At 38.5% G+C, this 20,820-nt stretch overlaps 1 protein-coding gene across 1 annotated transcript; it reads right to left on the bottom strand.

Moving 5' to 3' along the window:
* Positions 1-4,892: 4,892 nt before the first annotated feature.
* SEC61A1 (SEC61 translocon subunit alpha 1) lies at positions 4,893-20,254 on the bottom strand. Its single transcript, XM_063426246.1, has 12 exons — positions 20,059-20,254; positions 14,969-15,036; positions 11,875-11,940; positions 10,685-10,763; positions 9,185-9,316; positions 8,917-9,026; positions 8,592-8,745; positions 8,074-8,234; positions 6,583-6,780; positions 6,158-6,349; positions 5,988-6,064; positions 4,893-5,469 (listed from the first exon to the last, which is right to left on the bottom strand). Exons 1-12 carry the CDS (start codon positions 20,063-20,065, stop codon positions 5,283-5,285), a joined length of 1,431 nt encoding a protein of 476 aa, XP_063282316.1. The 5' UTR covers positions 20,066-20,254; the 3' UTR covers positions 4,893-5,282.
* Positions 20,255-20,820: the final 566 nt, after the last annotated feature.

The raw sequence follows: 20,820 nt of genomic DNA on the forward strand, positions 1-20,820 counted from the left end.
CCCGACATTCTGCCACGCTTTGGGCATACCCGCACCTAACCAGGCCTCTGACAAGAGACCTACTCCTGAGACCTGACTCCACCAACAGAGACTTTACCACACATGTTTTACGTTGCACAGTTATGACTACACATAATCTGCTGGCCTTGAACCACTCCTAGCTCACCTCATCCCCACCCCACTGACGAGAGGGAGCGACCGCTCCAAACCTACGTACCCCCCCCCCCAGACCCTCCTGGGCCCTGGGTATACATAGAAGAAGGCCATAACTCAGAACCCGATAGGGTTACTACACACATACCATGGTTACTCACCCATTCTCCCGAGGCAATTCACACACTCACGATAACATACCATTGCGGACCCACATTCTCTAGTACATGATTTTGTTTATATGCTATTGTTCATGCCGTACTATGTTTTCATGATTATGTTTGATGTACAGTTCAAATATTCTTGACCCGCAAGGGTATGAAAAAAACAAAATTTCAATAAAAAGAGATTGACAAAAAAAAAAAAAATGTGCAAATTCCTATGCCACTGTCTATTTACTGTTCATTTTGAAATGTGCTGTTGTGGCGTCTGTTATGTCCTGTAACCACCTGCACAACCAAAATAAAGAATTAAACAAAAAAAAGTACCTTTATTCTCTGTGTAAATGCATGTCAGCACTAAAGCTGACTTAGTTTTCAATTAATACCATTAAAGGAAAACTATAGGGTCAGGAACACAAACATATATTCCTGACCCTATAGTATTAAAAACACCAGCTAGCCCCCCCCCCCCCCCCCTAAATGTAGTAAAATCTACTGCTAGAGGTGCTTCCTGGTGCAGTGCTGACTGACATGCCCTCTTCATGGAGACACTGAACTTTCATCCTAGAGATGCATTGATTTAATGCATCTCTATGAAGAGATGCTGATTGGACAGGGCTGTGTTTGGTTTGTGCTGGCTCTGCCCCTGATCGGCCTCCTTGACAGAATCATTCCTGATTATGTCAGCCAAGCAGGCAGATCAGGGGCAGGGTCAGCAGCATCCGACTTAATAAAACTAAGATTTTTATATATTTTGAAGTTGTTATAGTGGCAGGGCACTGCCTTACCTTCATGGGCTAAATGGTTTTTGAACCGCTTAACCTCAAAGTTGATCCACTGGCATCCATCAGCTCTGCCTCAGTCAGTCCTCCTCTGGAAATATAGGGTTTATTTGGCGCCAGGGATAAGCAGAGTGTCAGCTGATGCTTTCAGCCTATCATTGGGCCACATTGCAAATAATAGTCCATTCTATTTCTCACAATGGGCAGCCTATGACCAATGGCTACCAAGGCAAACTTTCCTGAACTGCACAGTGGCTGGAAGAGGAGGCAGGTGGTATAGAGGACAGCCTTCAGTGGCATTTGAACGGTCTGATAAATTAAGGCACCCAGTGACTCTAGCACCCATAATGTCAAGATAATTCTGGAGTGTTCCTTTAAGCGATTACTGTTCTGTGTAATTCATATTGCTCTGCAAAATTGTAAAGATCAAAGGAATATTAAGTATAAAATATATTAGGGTTTTTCCTCTCTTTCTTACTCATATCCACATTGTTATGCTTTGTTAATGGTTCCACCCCCCCCCCAAGACCAACAAATTCTCACCTTTTTTTTTTTTTTTTTTTAACAGTCAGGGGTTTGATACCAATACAAAGAATTCCGCATTTTTATACTCTTATTTTTCAATATTTCTCTTCTCAATAAATGGGCAGTGGGAAGGAGGAGACAGGTCTCTGTTTCACCAGCTGTAAATGGAAGGAAAGGTATTGACAACACATATGAACCTGGTGCCCCATATAACCATACTATATGTTCCACAGAAGTTGGCCTGTTAGCTTAAACTTAGTAATTCACAAACGGAGGATACCACATTCACACTTGGGAATCCAGGAGCTTATCAGGGCCAGGGTTGGCAAAACCCAGTTTAGTAGATAAATAAATTAGGTCCAGGCACTCAGGATTGCTGCAGGAAGGCAGGTTTATTGGAACAAAAATGTCAACATTTCAGCCTACACAGAGGCGCTAGCTTAAACTTGTCTGAACTGGTTCGTACTTATGGATATCATTTAGCATATTCTTTCCCTGCACATTATTAAACCTTAAACTGAACCTTGAAAATAACCATAAATGTGTCCACAATGCAACCAAATCACTTATCTTTAATTTGATTATGAAAATGAAAGACACAGATCATATCACCAACGCTACAACCCTAAGCCACTGATTGGCTCACACCCAGCTCCACAGATTACCTTCACCATGATAATGTAACCAGTAATTGCAAAGTATATCTATTGGCACTATATAAAACATGTGCCCTCTACAGTAATAACACCAAAGTTCCAAATACACTCCTCAAATAAATCATACAGCTCCCTTGTCTCATACTGCATAAAGTACACAGCACACATTTTTCTTGGAATTTTTATTGCAACTGGCCTTTGGGTTGGTCAGAACAGCACCTGCTGTAGATCACTTTAAATACAAATTGACAAGACTCAACAGAGTAATACACACCCCAACGTGTAAAGTATTCAACCATTAAAAAAGTAAAATCACAACAGAAATACTTTGTATCAAAGTCATAAAAACCAAAGCAAGCTTTTTACATTCAACAGTATATATAAACTGCTAATCTTAATGGTTTAATGCTCAAACAGAAAAAGAAACTTCGCTCCGAGATGCGCTACATAAAATGATCATCATTCCTGATTGGTCGGTTAAAGCATGTAGTGTTGAAATAACGGTTTTGTAACACTTTTTTGTTGTTTAATCATTATGATAGTTATAAAATGTTTTATCATATCACCATGTGGCACCTCCTACCAACATAGTCTAGTTGAGTATATATAAACTAAACAAAGTATTGAGCATTCTCCTGAAGTTTAACCGTCATAATATAGTTAAATGAAAACAAAGCAAGTTATTTTACTCAATGGAGACCCTTTAAGAAATATGGGAGAGGTTCACTTTCTACCACAAAAGTTCAACAATGCAAATGCTTGCAAGGTATATTTCCCATGATCCTTAGGGTTGACTGATTATCATAAAAAATACGACATACGTCTGATACGCCACGGTTAGCCATTATTACAGTAAAGTAAGGTTTCTTATTTTAAAAAATATCCATTACAATGATAAAAAAAACCAAAAAACCCAAGTTTGGTTTGATGAGGAGAGGTATCACCAACTGATAGTCTGGTGTATATATACACACACAACATTAATATATGAATAAGCACAATATTTTTGCAAAGGTACCGAACTGGATCTTCAAATAATTTTCTTGCACAAGTCAATTAGGGTGAAAGCCAAAATCTGTATGGGATTTCTCTTAGAACCTTTAAGCAGCATCCTCATATCTCAATTTTAATTTACTTTAACTCACTTATGCAGTACTTGCAGTTGAGATTTTTTAGTGTTGGTTTACAGTTAATATTTTTGTAATACTTTGCACAGCTAGAAAAAAATATCATCAAAAACAATATAATTTAGCAACTATTTAAAGGAATACTATAGGGTTAGGAATACAAATGTGTATTCCTGATCCTATACTGTTAAAAACACTATTTAGGTTCCCAGACTCCCTTAAATACGTAGAAAACTCACCTTTATTACAGTGCCATGCTTCCTATGGGAAAGCATTGAATTGGCAGAGATTGCCAATTCTGATAATCTCAGCCAAGGAGGCTGGGCGGAGTCAAACGCCACGCTGGCCAATCAGCATCTCCTCAGGTGCATTGAATTAATGCATATCTATATCACGGCATAAAGATGCTGACTCAGGAAGTCCCTCTAGTGGCTGTCCGATTGGTTACTAGACACCAATGCAAAAACTACATTTTCTCTGAAAAGGCAGTATTTATATGAAAATGCCTGGAGGGACATACTATACTCCCCAGAACAATTACAGTAAGCTGTATTTGTTCTGGTGATTATAGTGTCCCTAGAAAGCCACATAAACCCTGTCAAGCTTGTTGGACCCTGTAACAGTAAAATGTCAAAACTAAACAAAAACTATTTAGAAATACTGTTTAGGTATATTCTTTTGTTACAACACACAAAACTTTGTTTGTTAAAGTAAGAAACTACTTTCAGACATGTACTTATTTCTAGAGCATTAGAGAAAAAGAAATGAAGCAAATATTGTGCAATATAAGACAACTTTGCTACAAAAGTCTAATTTATTTTTCCCCCCTACATTATTTTATTTAAACGGCATAGGGTCCAGAACGATGTCCCTATATTATGTTCAGTGGGTCCCCCTTTGGCCCCAATAACTTCCCATAATGTAACCCACTGGATACTAGAAATGGTCTAACAAAGGGGTTTAAGATTTATTTTGTTACAATTAAATCACTGAGCTAATTTTACTGTTGGAATTCGGGACACAAACTTTGTTGCCATAAACATATTTAAGAATCTAATATGTAGGGTGGAGGGGGGGAAGTTACGGAGCAACAGGTCTCATTTCTAAATTAAGCTAAATAACAGAGCTACCAGTTAAATGTGTTAACCCTCTATTTGTCCATGGCACAGAAAAGTACAAGAGTTAGGATGCCTTTGGTTTGATTAATAAAGGTTGAGGTTTACCGCTTTCTTGTGAAATTAAATGTGGTCATGTTGCAAGGGTATTAAGCACATCGACTATAAATAAAATTCCAACTGCTCTTGCCTGATGGTTTCTCATATAAAATTGTAATACAGTTTAAAACTTAAAAAAAGATCATGTATGGTAAATGGAGCCTTAAAACCGTTTTGCAAATCCAAACCACAAAAACTGTGGTAAGTGGTAACAATTAATTTTGTACGGATGACAAATTTAAAAATCTTTATGAGCAGGAATAACTGACAAAGCTAGTTTTCAAAACAAAGTTTTATTGAAAAAAAAAAGGAAAAAATAATACCAATACTCCTGCTCCAATCTAGCACAGAGATGCATCAGCCATGTGAAAGGGTGTCTATCAGATGCCTTAAATAGACCAGCAACCTGCATGAACCCATTAATAATGAAATTAAAAATGTTCACCAAATAAATTCTGTATGTTGTCCATGATTTTATAAAATGGCTAGAATCTGGTAAAGGAAAACCAAAAAAGGATGTTTGAGGACATTGGCGGTGAGTAAACACCAAAATTGATAAGTCCTTCCCTCTCTGAAGTCCCTTGAATACACGTTTAGAATTTGCCTTCCAAGCCGTGCAATTAATCAGCTCATTCTTACGAATTGGATGGGCTGTGTGAATCCTTTAGAAGAGCAAGGCTCCCATGCTTCCTACTTCGCTTTGCTCCTTCACAAAAATTTCAAAGTACTGGTATATAATGGTGACTGCCAACAAGATACCGGTTCCAGACCCAATTGCTCCAAGAAAGTCAGCCAGGACAGAAAGGGCTCCGATACAAAGACCTCCAAAAGCAGCAGCTGTTGGGATGTACCTGACATGCGAAAGAACAACATTTATTAGAAACCAAAAATCACCCAAAACAAACTTGTTAAGCTCTTACATTCCAATGCTGCACAAGAAAAAAAATATCTATAAATAAATACTGATTTTATAACTTCCTATATTCCACCACAATTACACAGGTCTTACTAGTTAATGACACCTAATTCAGCAGGACAGTGGAAAGAGTTAATAAACTGCTTCACAGACATTAGCAATCGACCAATATGCTCCAAGAGGAGAAATACAAATAATATTTAGCATTAGCAGACTATTCAGAGATGTTATTTACAATAATCTGATATCATGTTGAAAATACAAACTTATTACACTAGAATGTTTTTTCCACATCCTCACTCATTCATCCCTTAATGCCAAAACATCTCCTATAAATTACATTTAAAGTGTACTCTGAATTATCTGGATTTAGACTATATTAATTAAGTTTCCCCCTTACTAAACCAACGGTTGTCTATATAAAGTTCATTATAGGAACAGCATTTTAATTACCGGTTGAGCTCATGGACCATGGAGGTCTCTCTGTGTCCTCTCATTACCATTTGCTGCTCTTTCAGCTGCTTAGCAACCTACAGACAGATCAACAAAACACATCATTAAGGATTTTATATTCTACAGTGGGGAAAGCAACAGATACACAGACTGAGGGGCTGAAAACATACATCCTTTGCAGATGAACCAGATACTTCTATCCAGGTCTTCGAGAAGAAAGCACAGGATCCAAGCATGAAAACGATGTAAACCACCGTATGTACCGGATCCTCCAGTACCAAAGCAAACGATTCCGGCGGAGACAGGTAGTAACAGAGTCCACCCACAGGGTAGGCACGGGCAGGGCCACCAGTAGAAGTGTCCTGAAATCACAGTATGGAAAATTAGTTTAAACTTGCGCATTATCTATGTTAAGGTTTTAGAGTGTATGCAACAAACGGTGACTTTTGGGAAGAGGACCCCATGACGAACAAAAAATATTAACTTAATAGCTGAATTAAATATTTTCCCTGGTATTGCACATTACAACATAATGGCCAGTCATACAAATAAATTTAAAGAATCATCAGGCAACAGCGCCAATTCAATTACTTACCGACCATGTACCCAGGAGATTGACCAAAAGGTTTCCACTGAAACGGGCAGATAGCATCTGGGAGATAACATACAGATTGGAGACCAGAGCAGACTGCAGGATGATAGGTATGTTGGAAGTGTAGAAGAGTTTAATGGGGTAAGTGTTGTACTGGCCACGATACCGGGCAGACTTGATTGGTAGATCCACTCTGAAGCCCTGAATAAGGAAAACATCCGATACCAGGTAAGGAGCAGGTTTTCACAGAACAAGCTTGACAGAAACAAAACTAAAATATCATTCCAAATTTTAACTCCGCAATATTTCACCAGAGAGAGCAATTCAGGGTTGCACCTGTATTTATTACTGTTTCCATAACTTCTATTTAGGCAAAGAGGAAATTATCCGGAATATCACATACCAGAATGCTAAACATTTCCTAATTTTAATGAGGTCTTATTTTGCAGCCCCTTTCTGGTACATTTGTAGCACTAGTACACTGCTTTATTGTACGGAGACTTTACCTTATTATAATATAGTCAAGTACTACAAAGAGCTGGACAGAACGCATATTTTGTTAACACTGCTAGTCAAAGGTATCTACAGATTTGCTTTGCAGTCACATTTTAACATAACTGGACATTTGCACGAGTCTATTCCCTATGACAAAATCAAAAATAAATACATTTAAAACAATTATTTGCATGGGCTACCAAGTTGCTCAATGTCAACAAGTCCTATATTTTGTACTAAACCATACACATTTTTCCAGTCTCAAAAATACGTGTTTACTTCATTCCAACAGATATGATTACATAAGTCACTTTAAAATACATGATCTGATCTGGAAAGAATAAAGTGACAATGCGAATATTTGTCACAACAGACGAGTAGAGTGTGGACATGGCAAATAGGCTCACCTGGTGCCCACAGACTCCGCATTCGTTGCTGTGCCCTATTGCACCATTCACATAGAAGGAGGAACCACTGAGACATAAGTTTCCAAATAGAAAAGGAGGGCAACACAAGGAAGTGTAGTTAAAAGACCATGTATTTATTGAGCAATAAAATAAATGGCATTTTAACTTTAACGGTGTTGCCCTCTTATTTTTCTTGGCTACTAAATGTGAGAATCAGTTATTCGGATTACATTTACTTTTCTAGGGAATGCCTAGAGAGCAACAGCCTACTGCTTATTACAGGAATTTAATAACACCTGCACATTATGCACATATATAGACATGGAAATATTTAAAATATTTCTTCTAGGAGATATATTGTGGAATAGAAAGATTTTCAAGATGTAAACGACTCAGGCAAATATAGTTTCAGTTGTGTGATAACATCAGAACACACTGAGCAGTCTCCAGTAACCGAATTAGGTAATATTTTTTTTTATAAAGACTAAATGCAGACTTGAAGAAAGACATCTGTAAGGTGCACTAATCTTAGCAATGTAGCTAATCCATAAAAATGCATCTGGCCTTTCAACAGAGGCCAGGTATGACCCACCTGGAAATATATTACTACAGCAAAGACAAATATAGTAGCGATGAGGTTCATGAGGTTGGGCAGGTTTTGGCGATAGAAGGCCTCACGGAGAGCACGCACTTTATCGGTACGAGTAGCAAGCAGATGGAAAAGGGCAATGATAGCGCCCTCAAATTCAGTACCTGGGAATGAAATAAAGAGAAGAGGTCAGTGAGGTTATGGGTTTAACATACAAACATTTAAAGGGAGACATTGACAAACAGTCCCACCACTCAAATGTTATGCCCATTACTATGCATTTGTGCACTACACTGGTATCCAGTCACATTTCCTGCTCTAACACAAGTAATGTTTTTAAGTATATGTTACAGAGACTCACTCTTCCTGAACATTAAATAAGTTGGAGAGAGAGAATGGAGAAGATTGAGTTTTTCCAGCACACCTTGATTTCACGTAACACTTGTTCCAAGAGTTTTTCTAATATATGGATGCCATCAACTGTCAGTGAAAGAAAACATCCATGAGAGGGGTTTCCCTACCTCTGCCGGTGTTCACAGTGGTTGGGCTGAATGCCTTCCATACAATGGTCTCACAAATGTTGGTAGCAATGAAAAGGGAGATACCGGAGCCCAGACCATAACCTTTCTGCAGCAACTCATCGAGCAGCAAGACAATCAGTCCAGCGACAAAAAGCTGCAAAGCAGGAAAACAAAACATTTTTATCTTTGCTAATGCAAAAAAAGATAGCAGGATATATACACATACTCCCAAATAAAATACAGCTAACTATTTACGATATTAGACAATTAGAATGAAAACGAAGAACATAACATTTTATTATGAGTTCTACAAATAACTAGTTACCTGGATAGTGATAAGAAGACAGATGCCAGCACCCATTTCAGATGGATCACCATACATCCCAGTCATAACATACACGATAGCTTGTCCAATGGTGATAATCATACCGAATACTGAGGAGATAGAGATACATTATCAGGTACTAGGGCGTAATAATTAACAGGGAAAATGCCCACCTGGGTCTTCAAGATAGAGATAGAGATATATATATATATATATATATATATATATATATACAAACATTTGTACAGAAAAATAGACGCAAACTTACATTTCTGTGCTCCGTTGAATAATGCCCTGTCTTTTGGGGTGTCTCCAACCTCAATAATCTTGGCACCAGCCAGAAGCTGCATGATGAGACCAGATGTGACAATTGGAGAAATACCAAGTTCCATCAACGTACCTGAACAGTGATGAAACAAAGGTGTTAGCACAATGTATAGTTTAATTTTACAATGTGTAAACAAATTCTACAGCGTACAATTATACAAGCATGTTGGGGGTAATTTATGCCAGGGCTTGACAAATCTGTTTGGAATCTAGGAGCCAGCTAAAAAAGTTAGGAGCCAGTTTAAAAACTAGCGATGTTTAATTTATGAGAAATATAAAATTCTTCAAGGGACACTATAGTCACCAGAACCACTACAGCTTAATGTAGTTGGTATGGTGCCTGTAGCCTTTTCAATATAAACACTGCCTTTTCAAAGAAAAGACAGTGTTTACATTGCTGCCTAGTAACACCTTTAGTGACAGTCACTCAGACACCACTAGAGAGTCATGTGTCAGTGCTGCACAGTGTGCAGCACCTTTGTTCAGTGTCTCCACGCTCTGCATGAAGGTGCTGAATGTTACATATAGAAAACATGCGCAAAATCCTGCCAGTGCTTTCCTATAGGAAAGCATTGGTTTAGCGTAGATCTTAAAGATGGATTATCTCATCCATTTAGGCAGGACAAGCTGCGGAAAACTGGCATGGCGTGGGAAAGGAGGAGAGTAAAAACACCTCTCTCGTGATCGGAAGGATATAGGCACATAAACAGACACAGAGAAGAGAGAGAGAGACACACACACACACTGACAGAGAGAGAGACACACACACACACACTTTCCATTTAATTTGAATCCACCCAGCCTCCCTACATTTAGGAGATCGGAGTGGACTTTCCCTGGGGTCCAGTGGGGCTGCTCGCTCATCCTGCGTGTGAGGGAGCAGTGATCTTCAAGCGCCTCCTCTCTGCTCCCTGTAGTGATGCCGGGGCTGGAATGATTTCTAATTGAGGCTCCTGTGTTCATTAAACAGTGCGAGGGAGCAGAGGGGAGCCACTTGAAAATCACTGCTCCCTTGCACACTGCCCCAGCTATGCTCCCCCGGCCGGCCGCCTGCACGCTCCTGCGGATGGCTCCATTGTTCCCCCATCCTGTCTTTAGCTAAAGGGCTTTAAATCCCAGACGCAAGGGCAAAATTTCTAGTCCGGGATTTGTCAAGTCCTGATTTATGCATAGTGACAAAGTGGATAGTTGGAAAAATATACTTGTTATGCTGTTAATATAACACATTTAATATGCAAGCTCTGAGTTATTTTGTTTGTTTTTTTGGTAGGTATTTTAGCACTTCTCCATTAATGCATGCAGTGCCATTTTAAGATTTCAAGAATCAAACCATTTCATGAGAGGTTTTGAGAAGTTCATTAGGTCAAAAATCATAAAAAAAGATGCACACACAATCACTTCAATTTAAATTACCGTAGTATGATTGAACTAGGTAAATTACCTCTGTTGGATGCCAAAATTACTCTCATCCAGTAAAAGGGATCAGCGGAGTCCGAAGACATGATACCAAAGAGGGGGATCTGAAATTTAAAATATTGTTTTAAAAGGAAAATCAAGAAAGAGAAGAAAACAACTGTCAGTTGTCTCCTTGCTACATAGTGAGTAGTCTAAATGAACAGACTGAAAACATTTCAACTATTTTGGCCTAACGTTTGCAAGTCTGTTATAAAATGTATTTAGTGAATACATCTATGAACATAGTGTTTTCTTGCCATATGCTTAGGAACAACGATCTATCAGTAGGAACATTTCTGTCTCAGACAATACAATACTGTTAAACTGCCTCAAATGCAGTTTGTTTTCTTTTTGTTCTAATTTTGACGACGTGTCATGAGGGCAAAATGTGATACAGTATTAAACAAATGCAAAGTTCAGCATCATATATCAAATATGACAGTGTTTGGGAGAAATAAGCTGCTGTATAATAATATGTCTGGTGCATTACTCAAGGCATCCATTTATGCCAGCCAGTGTAAAAGCTGCAAAATAATTATTTGTTTCTTTACGGGATATACTAAGCACCAAAACAACTTTAGGTTAATGAAGCAGTTTGGTGTACAGATCATGTCCCTGCATCATCCTCTGACTTTTAGGAGCCAGATCATTGTTGTCAAATCCACCTCTTGTGGCTGTCATCCTGACTATGTCTGGGAATCAAAAGCTGCGGATAGCAGCACTTGATTGGAGGAGCACAGTATTAGGCCACACATGCACATTTCCAATACATTGCTTCTCTATGATTGGAGGACACCGTGGATGATTGCAGCTTGGAGTGAGATTGCAGGGGCATGATCTATACACCAGAGCCACTTAACTGAGCTAAAGTCGTTAGAGTGTCCTTTTAAGTTACCTGTTATTTTAAGGACTATGTGAACAAAAGAGCATAGTAAGGGTTATGGCATCTTTTATCCATACCTGAAACCTATCTAAGTCCTGATCTACAAATGGATATAGGAAGGTAAGAATACAATATATAAATATCCAAAGAAAGTGAAGTGTATAAAAGCAAACATTGATAGATATACTTTCACAATAAATTTTCATTTAACACGTTTTAAGTAGTGTTTCATGTCAGAGAAGTCAACTTTAAATAAAAAGAAATAAAATAGCACTGTCACTTCAGAGACTTACCTGACAACATACTAAGAAGATGAACAAGGTGATGGCTGTCCATAACACTTTTTCCTTAAATTGAATCTGTAAAGAAAAAGCATAACTTCTAAAAAACTGAATGTAATAAATAACTAATGGGCTATCACATGTACAAATCTTACCAATAATAGCAAACAACCTTTTTGAAGGCAGATTATAAGTAAGAGACTCTGCAACCAGGCCATGTCTGTGGCAAGATAAATGCAAGCTAGCATTTCACACCAGAAGAGTACTAAAACCACAAATCTACAATAAAAAAAAAAACGTATATTCCTTAAACAGAAACTACAGTGCCAGGCAAACCAAACTTGTTTTCAGGGCACTATAAGCTTCCCCCCTCTCCCCCTTGCTTAAGGTGTTAAAACAAAACAACAACCTTCTGTCACTTCCTGAGCCTGGTGCTGGCTCGGGGGTCCGCCTACGCTCTTCCTCCTGGCTGACGTTGGTGTGGGAGATCTAATGCACATGCGTGGCGATGGCTGCACCTGCATTAGGATTTACCCATAGGTAAGCATTATTCAATGCTTTCCTATGGGGATTTGTGTGACCCTGGACATCCTCATGCATAGCGAAGATATAAATATACCATCCCTATTGGTGGTACCAATGATAGTAAATGTGTTGCCAATCAGCATACTAGCAACCATCTCCAACTCATAGGATAGTATGTCAGGAAGATAAAATCAAAAATGCAATTGGTTTATTTTTTAAAGGGATACTAAGCACCAAAACAAAATTAGCTTTACCAGTTAAGGACCACATGACAATCTATGCAGTGAAGGGCTTTAATGCCCAGTGACGACATAGACTGTCATGCAGTAAAGGTACCAGCACAAGTTATATCCATGCTGGTACCACGGACTCCCAGGTATCTTGACTGTCAGCTAGAGCCATAGTTAGTGGCCCCAGACAGAGAAATGAGCTGTGAGCGCTGCTCGTAGCCCTTTAAATACTGTGACTGAGTAATTTCACTTGGCTCCGGTATTTCAATCACTGACACCAGCTTTTTTATCTTTTTTTTTAGTGCAGTGCTCTCAAATTGAGTGCTGCTCATAGCTCTTTAAATCCCTTTAAATGCTGTGGTACGTTTAAAAATCAATGTGCCCCTCCTCCTGTATCAGTTTGAAAAAACCCTGGAGAGGTCTCCTTGTTTTCCCCCTGTAGGAGGATCAGTGCTGGGCTCTGCCAGGTGAGCAGCACCGATCTGTGAGCTCCAGCATGAGAATGAGCTATCCCGATTATGCTGCAATCACAGTGTACATAGGGATCATAGAGCCCTCTGGACTGTGTGAGCTAGGAAATTCTTTAAAGGTGGCATTATAGGTAGGATTATGGGTCCGATTAGAGTAGTAAAATGGGTTAAATTAGGGGAAAAAGTACTCAAGAACAGTAGCAGAATACAAATATGCGGTGCTTGCACTAGTGGGACACGCATGGTCTGTGAAAAACGTGTGGAAAAAAAGAAACTAAATTAATCTGACCTAGACTTGTGATAAAATGGTTAAAAGAAAAGTGTCAAAATGCTCTTAATTACATAGCCTGGGGGATGTACTTTCTACAAATATGTACTTTTGTGTAGTAGTTTTGGCTTCTGTGACTACTATTTAAGTTGTACGCTCAACATACCAAATTTGATAAAGTTCTAGCGTTAAAACTGTAATTATCGGGTCGTTAAGGATCTTACTATTAGTACTTACACACTATTGTGTGTATAGATTACGTAGACACACATCATGCCTTTTTGATTTGCCGAATCCTGCATTGACCCCGATAGTTAAATCTATCTTGCCCTTTTCTTTCCTGAGTTACATGAACGCATGGCAAAAACGCCAAAAAGGCCTTTGTCACAAACGCGTATCTCAGAGAAGTCTTGGTCCAAGGGGTTCCTCTAAGCATAACTACAGCCATCTGTAGCGATTAGGATTCTGAGAGTACCAAGACGCTGTTTCCTAGTAATCATGCAAACCATTTGCCCTCTTACCTGGGTCTCCAGAGGTGCCTCTAACACTGGTGATGCACCGGCTCTGCAGAAGCCGGATTCCAATGCTGGTTATTCACTGGCTGAGTGCTCAGAATATGCACAGAATTGACACTAGCCAGACTGGAACAAGTGTTTTGTGCTGACTAATGATGTACAAATGATACTGCTGTGGGTGGATTTGCCTATCTAGCAGCATCATTAAATATCTCTGTACGTGCAGCATTTCACAGTGAAACACTGCACATACAGACTCTAAACACCATGACCATATCAAATCACTGAAATGGTCATGGAGCTTTAAGTATTCCTCTAGGTGTATAGATCATTTTTCCATGGAGGCTGTGCTAGTGACAGCCAGAGTAGGTGTGGCAAGGGCTGCATAAACCAAAACAATAGTGATGTAACTCCAAAATGGCACAGAACTGAGCAGTGAGACTGCAGGGGCATGATCTATATCCAAAACTACTTCATGAAGCTAAAGCTTTTGGGAGGTTTGTGTGTGCTTATAGTGTCCTTTTCCAAATGCCTATTTGTGACTGTTGCTAGGTTATTGTTACTTTTGTGATTTGATCCTCCTGAGGTTTACAATTACTTATAAAGGACTGTTTGTATATCTGTGCGCAATATTTATGGGTTGATTCCGTGCTTTTGGTCAAGTGCCCTACAGGTGATGAAATGTCCGAATGTGGTTTATTGTCCACACCAGACCCAGGATGAAAGTTTTTAACTTTTAACACGATACATGCGCTCAAGGTCCAACAACCCCTCTCTGACGTTGTGTATTACTGCACTGTGTTACGGTATTGCGGCTCAGGAATGCAACTCCCAACCATTCTCAAGCAGTCTGGGACATAGATGGCACAGAGGTGATCCATGCATTATTCCCTGCTTGTTCATGGGAATAACTGCACAGATGAAGTCACCATCCATGGAGTAAGTGATTCAAAAACAAATCAGGTAAAATAAATATAAATACACATGTAACCGCACACAGATTTACTACACACTTGTAACTGACTTATTTCCCACATCAATAGAAATTCAATCAAGGGGTTCAATGTATTTGGGTGAGTACAACAGTGTGACACATACCTTTCGTTCTGGCTTTTGGATTTCTGGCAATATTGCGCAGAAAGGCTTGATGACTTCCAGAAATTTGACTGTTGAAAAAAGAAACATTGTTTAAATATTTAGAATAAGCATTTAAAAATATTACTATGACATAATACCAGAAAATGTGCCGTACAAGTTGAGTTTAAGGGAGACCGTGTAGCGTCAATATTTCCCTTTTCTTGTTTGTCCAATAAACCAATCTGCATTTTGGAGAGCACCACACGCCTTTTGTAGGATTATGAATCAATAATAAACTTATTTCCCTTAAATATGACTTGAACTAGAATTCATAAAGCTATAATTGAATTCCGGCATTGCAATAAGCAACTATACTATACGACAGAAGGCTGATGAAATATAGTACCTAAAAATCTAATATTTTCCAGCATTGAAGAGAGAGATTTTAAAACATGTTCTGACTTGTGACATCAAAACTTACGTGAGAACAGTTTGGAACAGTCTAGATTGATTTAAAACAGAGAAATAGAACTTTGTGGTTACTTACATTGCTATAATGTCTTGGTTTTAATCATTTTAAGATAGACAGAGACTTCACATATTCGCCTTCAACGAACAAATGAGGATATGTGTTTTTAGTATCTACAGTGTAGTTCAATAACATTTTTTATTTTTATTTTTTTAAACGAACATTTGATGTAGCTAAAATTGTTAGGCCCATTCCTCTGATCATCAGTACATGCAAACTGAAGACAAAGTTTAAAATATCAGAGGCCCTTTCTTATTTATGTATGAATGTGACATAATAAAAGTTCACCAGGTAAATATAAAATCATTGTTCTGTAATATACTAGATATGTTACAAAAGTGCAGGTAGATATTAATCCATTATTCCCAACGAGTTGGTGTCATATGGGATCTCCCTCTATGCATAGTCTGTGATGTGTTACTGAAGTGCAGTCAGAGACTAATTCATGACTCTCCGGGCTGTGGTGTAACATAATGTGTCTGTGTATAGTATGTGATGTTATCGAAGGTCACATACTATACACACAGGCAAAAAATAATTCATTATACCCCAAGATGTGATGTAATATGGTCTCTCTCCCTATAGTATGTGAGGTGTTATAGGAGTGCGGGCAGATATTAACTCATTATTCCACAGGTTGTAATGTAATTTGGTGTCTCTCTGTACAGCATATTATGTGTTATTTGGCAGACATTAACCCATTATTCCGCAGGTTGTGATGTAACATGGTCTCTCTCTCTGTATAGTATGCCTATCTCTGTATATGATGTGTTATTATAGGAAGGCAGATAATGATGCATTATTCCCCAGGCTGTGTCATGGTGTGTCTCTGTCTATAATATATACGGTAATACTGTAGGAGTGCAGGCAGAGATTGGTGTACCATGGTGTCTCTGTATAGTATGGGATGTCTCTCTCTCTGTATATAGGATGGGATGTCTCTCTCTCTCGCTGAGTATAGTATATGATGTCTCTCTCTCTGAATATAGTATATGATGTCTCTCTCTCTGAATATAGTATATGATGTCTCTCTCTCTCTGAATATAGTATATGATGTCTCTCTCTCTCTGAATATAGTATATGATGTCTCTCTCTCTCTGAATATAGTATATGATGTCTCTCTCTCTCTGTATATAGTATATGATGTCTCTCTCTCTGTATATAGTATATGATGTCTCTCTCTCTGTATATAGTATATGATGTCTCTCTCTCTCTGTATATAGTATATGATGTCTCTCTCTCTCTGTATATAGTATATGATGTCTCTCTCTCTCTGTATATAGTATATGATGTCTCTCTCTCTCTGTATATAGTATATGATGTCTCTCTCTCTCTGTATATAGTATATGATGTCTCTCTCTCTCTGTATATAGTATATGATGTCTCTCTCTCTCTGTATATAGTATATGATGTCTCTCTCTGTATATAGTATATGATGTCTCTCTCTGTACATAGTATATGATGTCTCTCTCTCTGTACATAGTATATGATGTCTCTCTCTCTGTACATAGTATATGATGTCTCTCTCTCTGTACATAGTATATGAAGTCTCTCTCTCTGTACATAGTATATGATGTCTCTCTCTCTGTACATAGTATATGATGTCTCTCTCTCTGTACATAGTATATGATGTCTCTCTCTCTGTACATAGTATATGATGTCTCTCTCTCTGTACATAGTATATGATGTCTCTCTCTCTGTACATAGTATATGATGTCTCTCTCTCTGTACATAGTATATGATGTCTCTCTCTCTGTACATAGTATATGATGTCTCTCTCTCTGTACATAGTATATGATGTCTCTCTCTCTGTACATAGTATATGATGTCTCTCTCTCTGTACATAGTATATGATGTCTCTCTCTCTGTACATAGTATATGATGTCTCTCTCTCTGTACATAGTATATGATGTCTCTCTCTCTGTACATAGTATATGATGTCTCTCTCTCTGTACATAGTATATGATGTCTCTCTCTCTGTACATAGTATATGATGTCTCTCTCTCTGTACATAGTATATGATGTCTCTCTCTCTGTACATAGTATATGATGTCTCTCTCTCTGTACATAGTATATGATGTCTCTCTCTCTGTACATAGTATATGATGTCTCTCTCTCTGTACATAGTATATGATGTCTCTCTCTCTGTACATAGTATATGATGTCTCTCTCTCTGTACATAGTATATGATGTCTCTCTCTGTACATAGTATATGATGTCTCTCTCTGTACATAGTATATGATGTCTCTCTCTCTGTACATAGTATATGATGTCTCTCTCTCTGTACATAGTATATGATGTCTCTCTCTCTGTACATAGTATATGATGTCTCTCTCTCTGTACATAGTATATGATGTCTCTCTCTGTACATAGTATATGATGTCTCTCTCTGTACATAGTATATGATGTCTCTCTCTCTGTACATAGTATATGATGTCTCTCTCTCTGTACATAGTATATGATGTCTCTCTCTCTGTACATAGTATATGATGTCTCTCTCTGTACATAGTATATGATGTCTCTCTCTCTGTACATAGTATATGATGTCTCTCTCTCTGTACATAGTATATGATGTCTCTCTCTCTGTACATAGTATATGATGTCTCTCTCTGTACATAGTATATGATGTCTCTCTCTCTGTACATAGTATATGATGTCTCTCTCTCTGTACATAGTATATGATGTCTCTCTCTGTACATAGTATATGATGTCTCTCTCTGTACATAGTATATGATGTCTCTCTCTGTACATAGTATATGATGTCTCTCTCTCTGTACATAGTATATGATGTCTCTCTCTCTGTACATAGTATATGATGTCTCTCTCTCTGTACATAGTATATGATGTCTCTCTCTGTACATAGTATATGATGTCTCTCTCTCTGTACATAGTATATGATGTCTCTCTCTCTGTACATAGTATATGATGTCTCTCTCTCTGTACATAGTATATGATGTCTCTCTCTCTGTACATAGTATATGATGTCTCTCTCTCTGTACATAGTATATGATGTCTCTCTCTGTACATAGTATATGATGTCTCTCTCTGTACATAGTATATGATGTCTCTCTCTGTACATAGTATATGATGTCTCTCTCTCTGTACATAGTATATGATGTCTCTCTCTCTGTACATAGTATATGATGTCTCTCTCTCTGTACATAGTATATGATGTCTCTCTCTCTGTACATAGTATATGATGTCTCTCTCTCTGTACATAGTATATGATGTCTCTCTCTCTGTACATAGTATATGATGTCTCTCTCTCTGTACATAGTATATGATGTCTCTCTCTCTGTACATAGTATATGATGTCTCTCTCTCTGTACATAGTATATGATGTCTCTCTCTCTGTACATAGTATATGATGTCTCTCTCTCTGTACATAGTATATGATGTCTCTCTCTCTGTACATAGTATATGATGTCTCTCTCTCTCTGTACATAGTATATGATGTCTCTCTCTCTCTCTGTACATAGTATATGATGTCTCTCTCTCTGTACATAGTATATGATGTCTCTCTCTGTACATAGTATATGATGTCTCTCTCTCTGTACATAGTATATGATGTCTCTCTCTCTGTACATAGTATATGATGTCTCTCTCTCTGTACATAGTATATGATGTCTCTCTCTCTGTATATAGTATATGATGTCTCTCTCTCTGTATATAGTATATGATGTCTCTCTCTCTGTATATAGTATATGATGTCTCTCTCTCTGTATATAGTATATGATGTCTCTCTCTTTGTATATAGTATATGATGTCTCTCTCTGTATATAGTATATGATGTCTCTCTCTCTGTATATAGTATATGATGTCTCTCTCTGTATATAGTATATGATGTCTCTCTCTCTGTATATAGTATATGATGTCTCTCTCTCTGTATATAGTATATGATGTCTCTCTCTGTATATAGTATATGATGTCTCTCTCTCTGTATATAGTATATGATGTCTCTCTCTCTGTATATAGTATATGATGTCTCTCTCTCTGTATATAGTATATGATGTCTCTCTCTCTGTATATAGTATATGATGTCTCTCTCTCTGTATATAGTATATGATGTCTCTCTCTCTGTATATAGTATATGATGTCTCTCTCTCTGTATATAGTATATGATGTCTCTCTCTCTGTATATAGTACATGATGTCTCTCTCTCTGTATATAGTATATGATGTCTCTCTCTCTGTATATAGTATATGATGTCTCTCTCTCTGTATATAGTATATGATGTCTCTCTCTCTGTATATAGTATATGATGTCTCTCTCTCTGTATATAGTATATGATGTCTCTCTCTCTGTATATAGTATATGATGTCTCTCTCTCTGTATATAGTATATGATGTCTCTCTCTGTATATAGTATATGATGTCTCTCTCTCTGTATATAGTATATGATGTCTCTCTCTCTGTATATAGTATATGATGTCTCTCTCTGTATATAGCATGGGGTGTCTCTCTCTCTGTATATAGCATGGGATGTCTCTCTCTGTATATAGCATGGGATGTCTCTCTGTATATAGTATATGTCTCATTATTCCCCCTGTGTGTTGGTAATGCTGGCCGGGGAGGATACTCACTGCCCATGGCGGATGCTGGGTGTGGGCTGTGGGGGCCGCTGTCGGGGTGTGGGCTCGGGGGGCCGGTCCGGTCGTGCCGCGGTCTCTCTTCAGACTGACTGTCAGCCGCCGCTCTCTGCACTGCACTCTCTCCCGGGACACGTCACCGCTCCGGCCGCCGCACACACACACGTCAGACACCGGAAGAGGGCGAGAGAAACCGAGTACTTCCGCTTCCTGCCACGCTCAGGGCAACATTCCAGAGCGATCTCGAGGTGACGGGCAGTCGCGGCCATCTTGGATGTTGGCAGTTCATTTGTAAAGAACGCATCACTAGTCCACCGTCACTCATTACGGCCTAACGTTTTGCTGCAATATGTGCACACCGTGATAAACAAAATCACTTTTAAAAAGCCACCATCTCACTTTTATTTTCCAACGAAATATTTAGAGCTAAGCTTAGGGTTCTGATTACCATTCTCCAAAATGGCTGACAGAGAAAAGCGGTGGTAGTGACGCAATTTCCGGTTTGAGTTACCCTGACGCTTATGGGGAGCGCTGATTCGCACCTTTGCTATTGGCTGGAGTTAAAACGTCACTTCAGAACTGGCAGGTGCCATGTTTGCTATGGGCAACGCATTGAACACGTCCTCTTTCTTAGTACATCTGGCGGGGGGACTGGGAGGGGCTGAGGGAGGTCACTGATAAACTAAATACTCGTCCACCATTGATTCAGCTCAATAACACGTCCTTATAGTACTGATAGCAAAGGGCACAGAAACA

Source organism: Pelobates fuscus, chromosome 7 (assembly GCF_036172605.1).
Source record: "Pelobates fuscus isolate aPelFus1 chromosome 7, aPelFus1.pri, whole genome shotgun sequence".
Taxonomy (NCBI): Eukaryota; Metazoa; Chordata; class Amphibia; order Anura; family Pelobatidae; genus Pelobates; species Pelobates fuscus.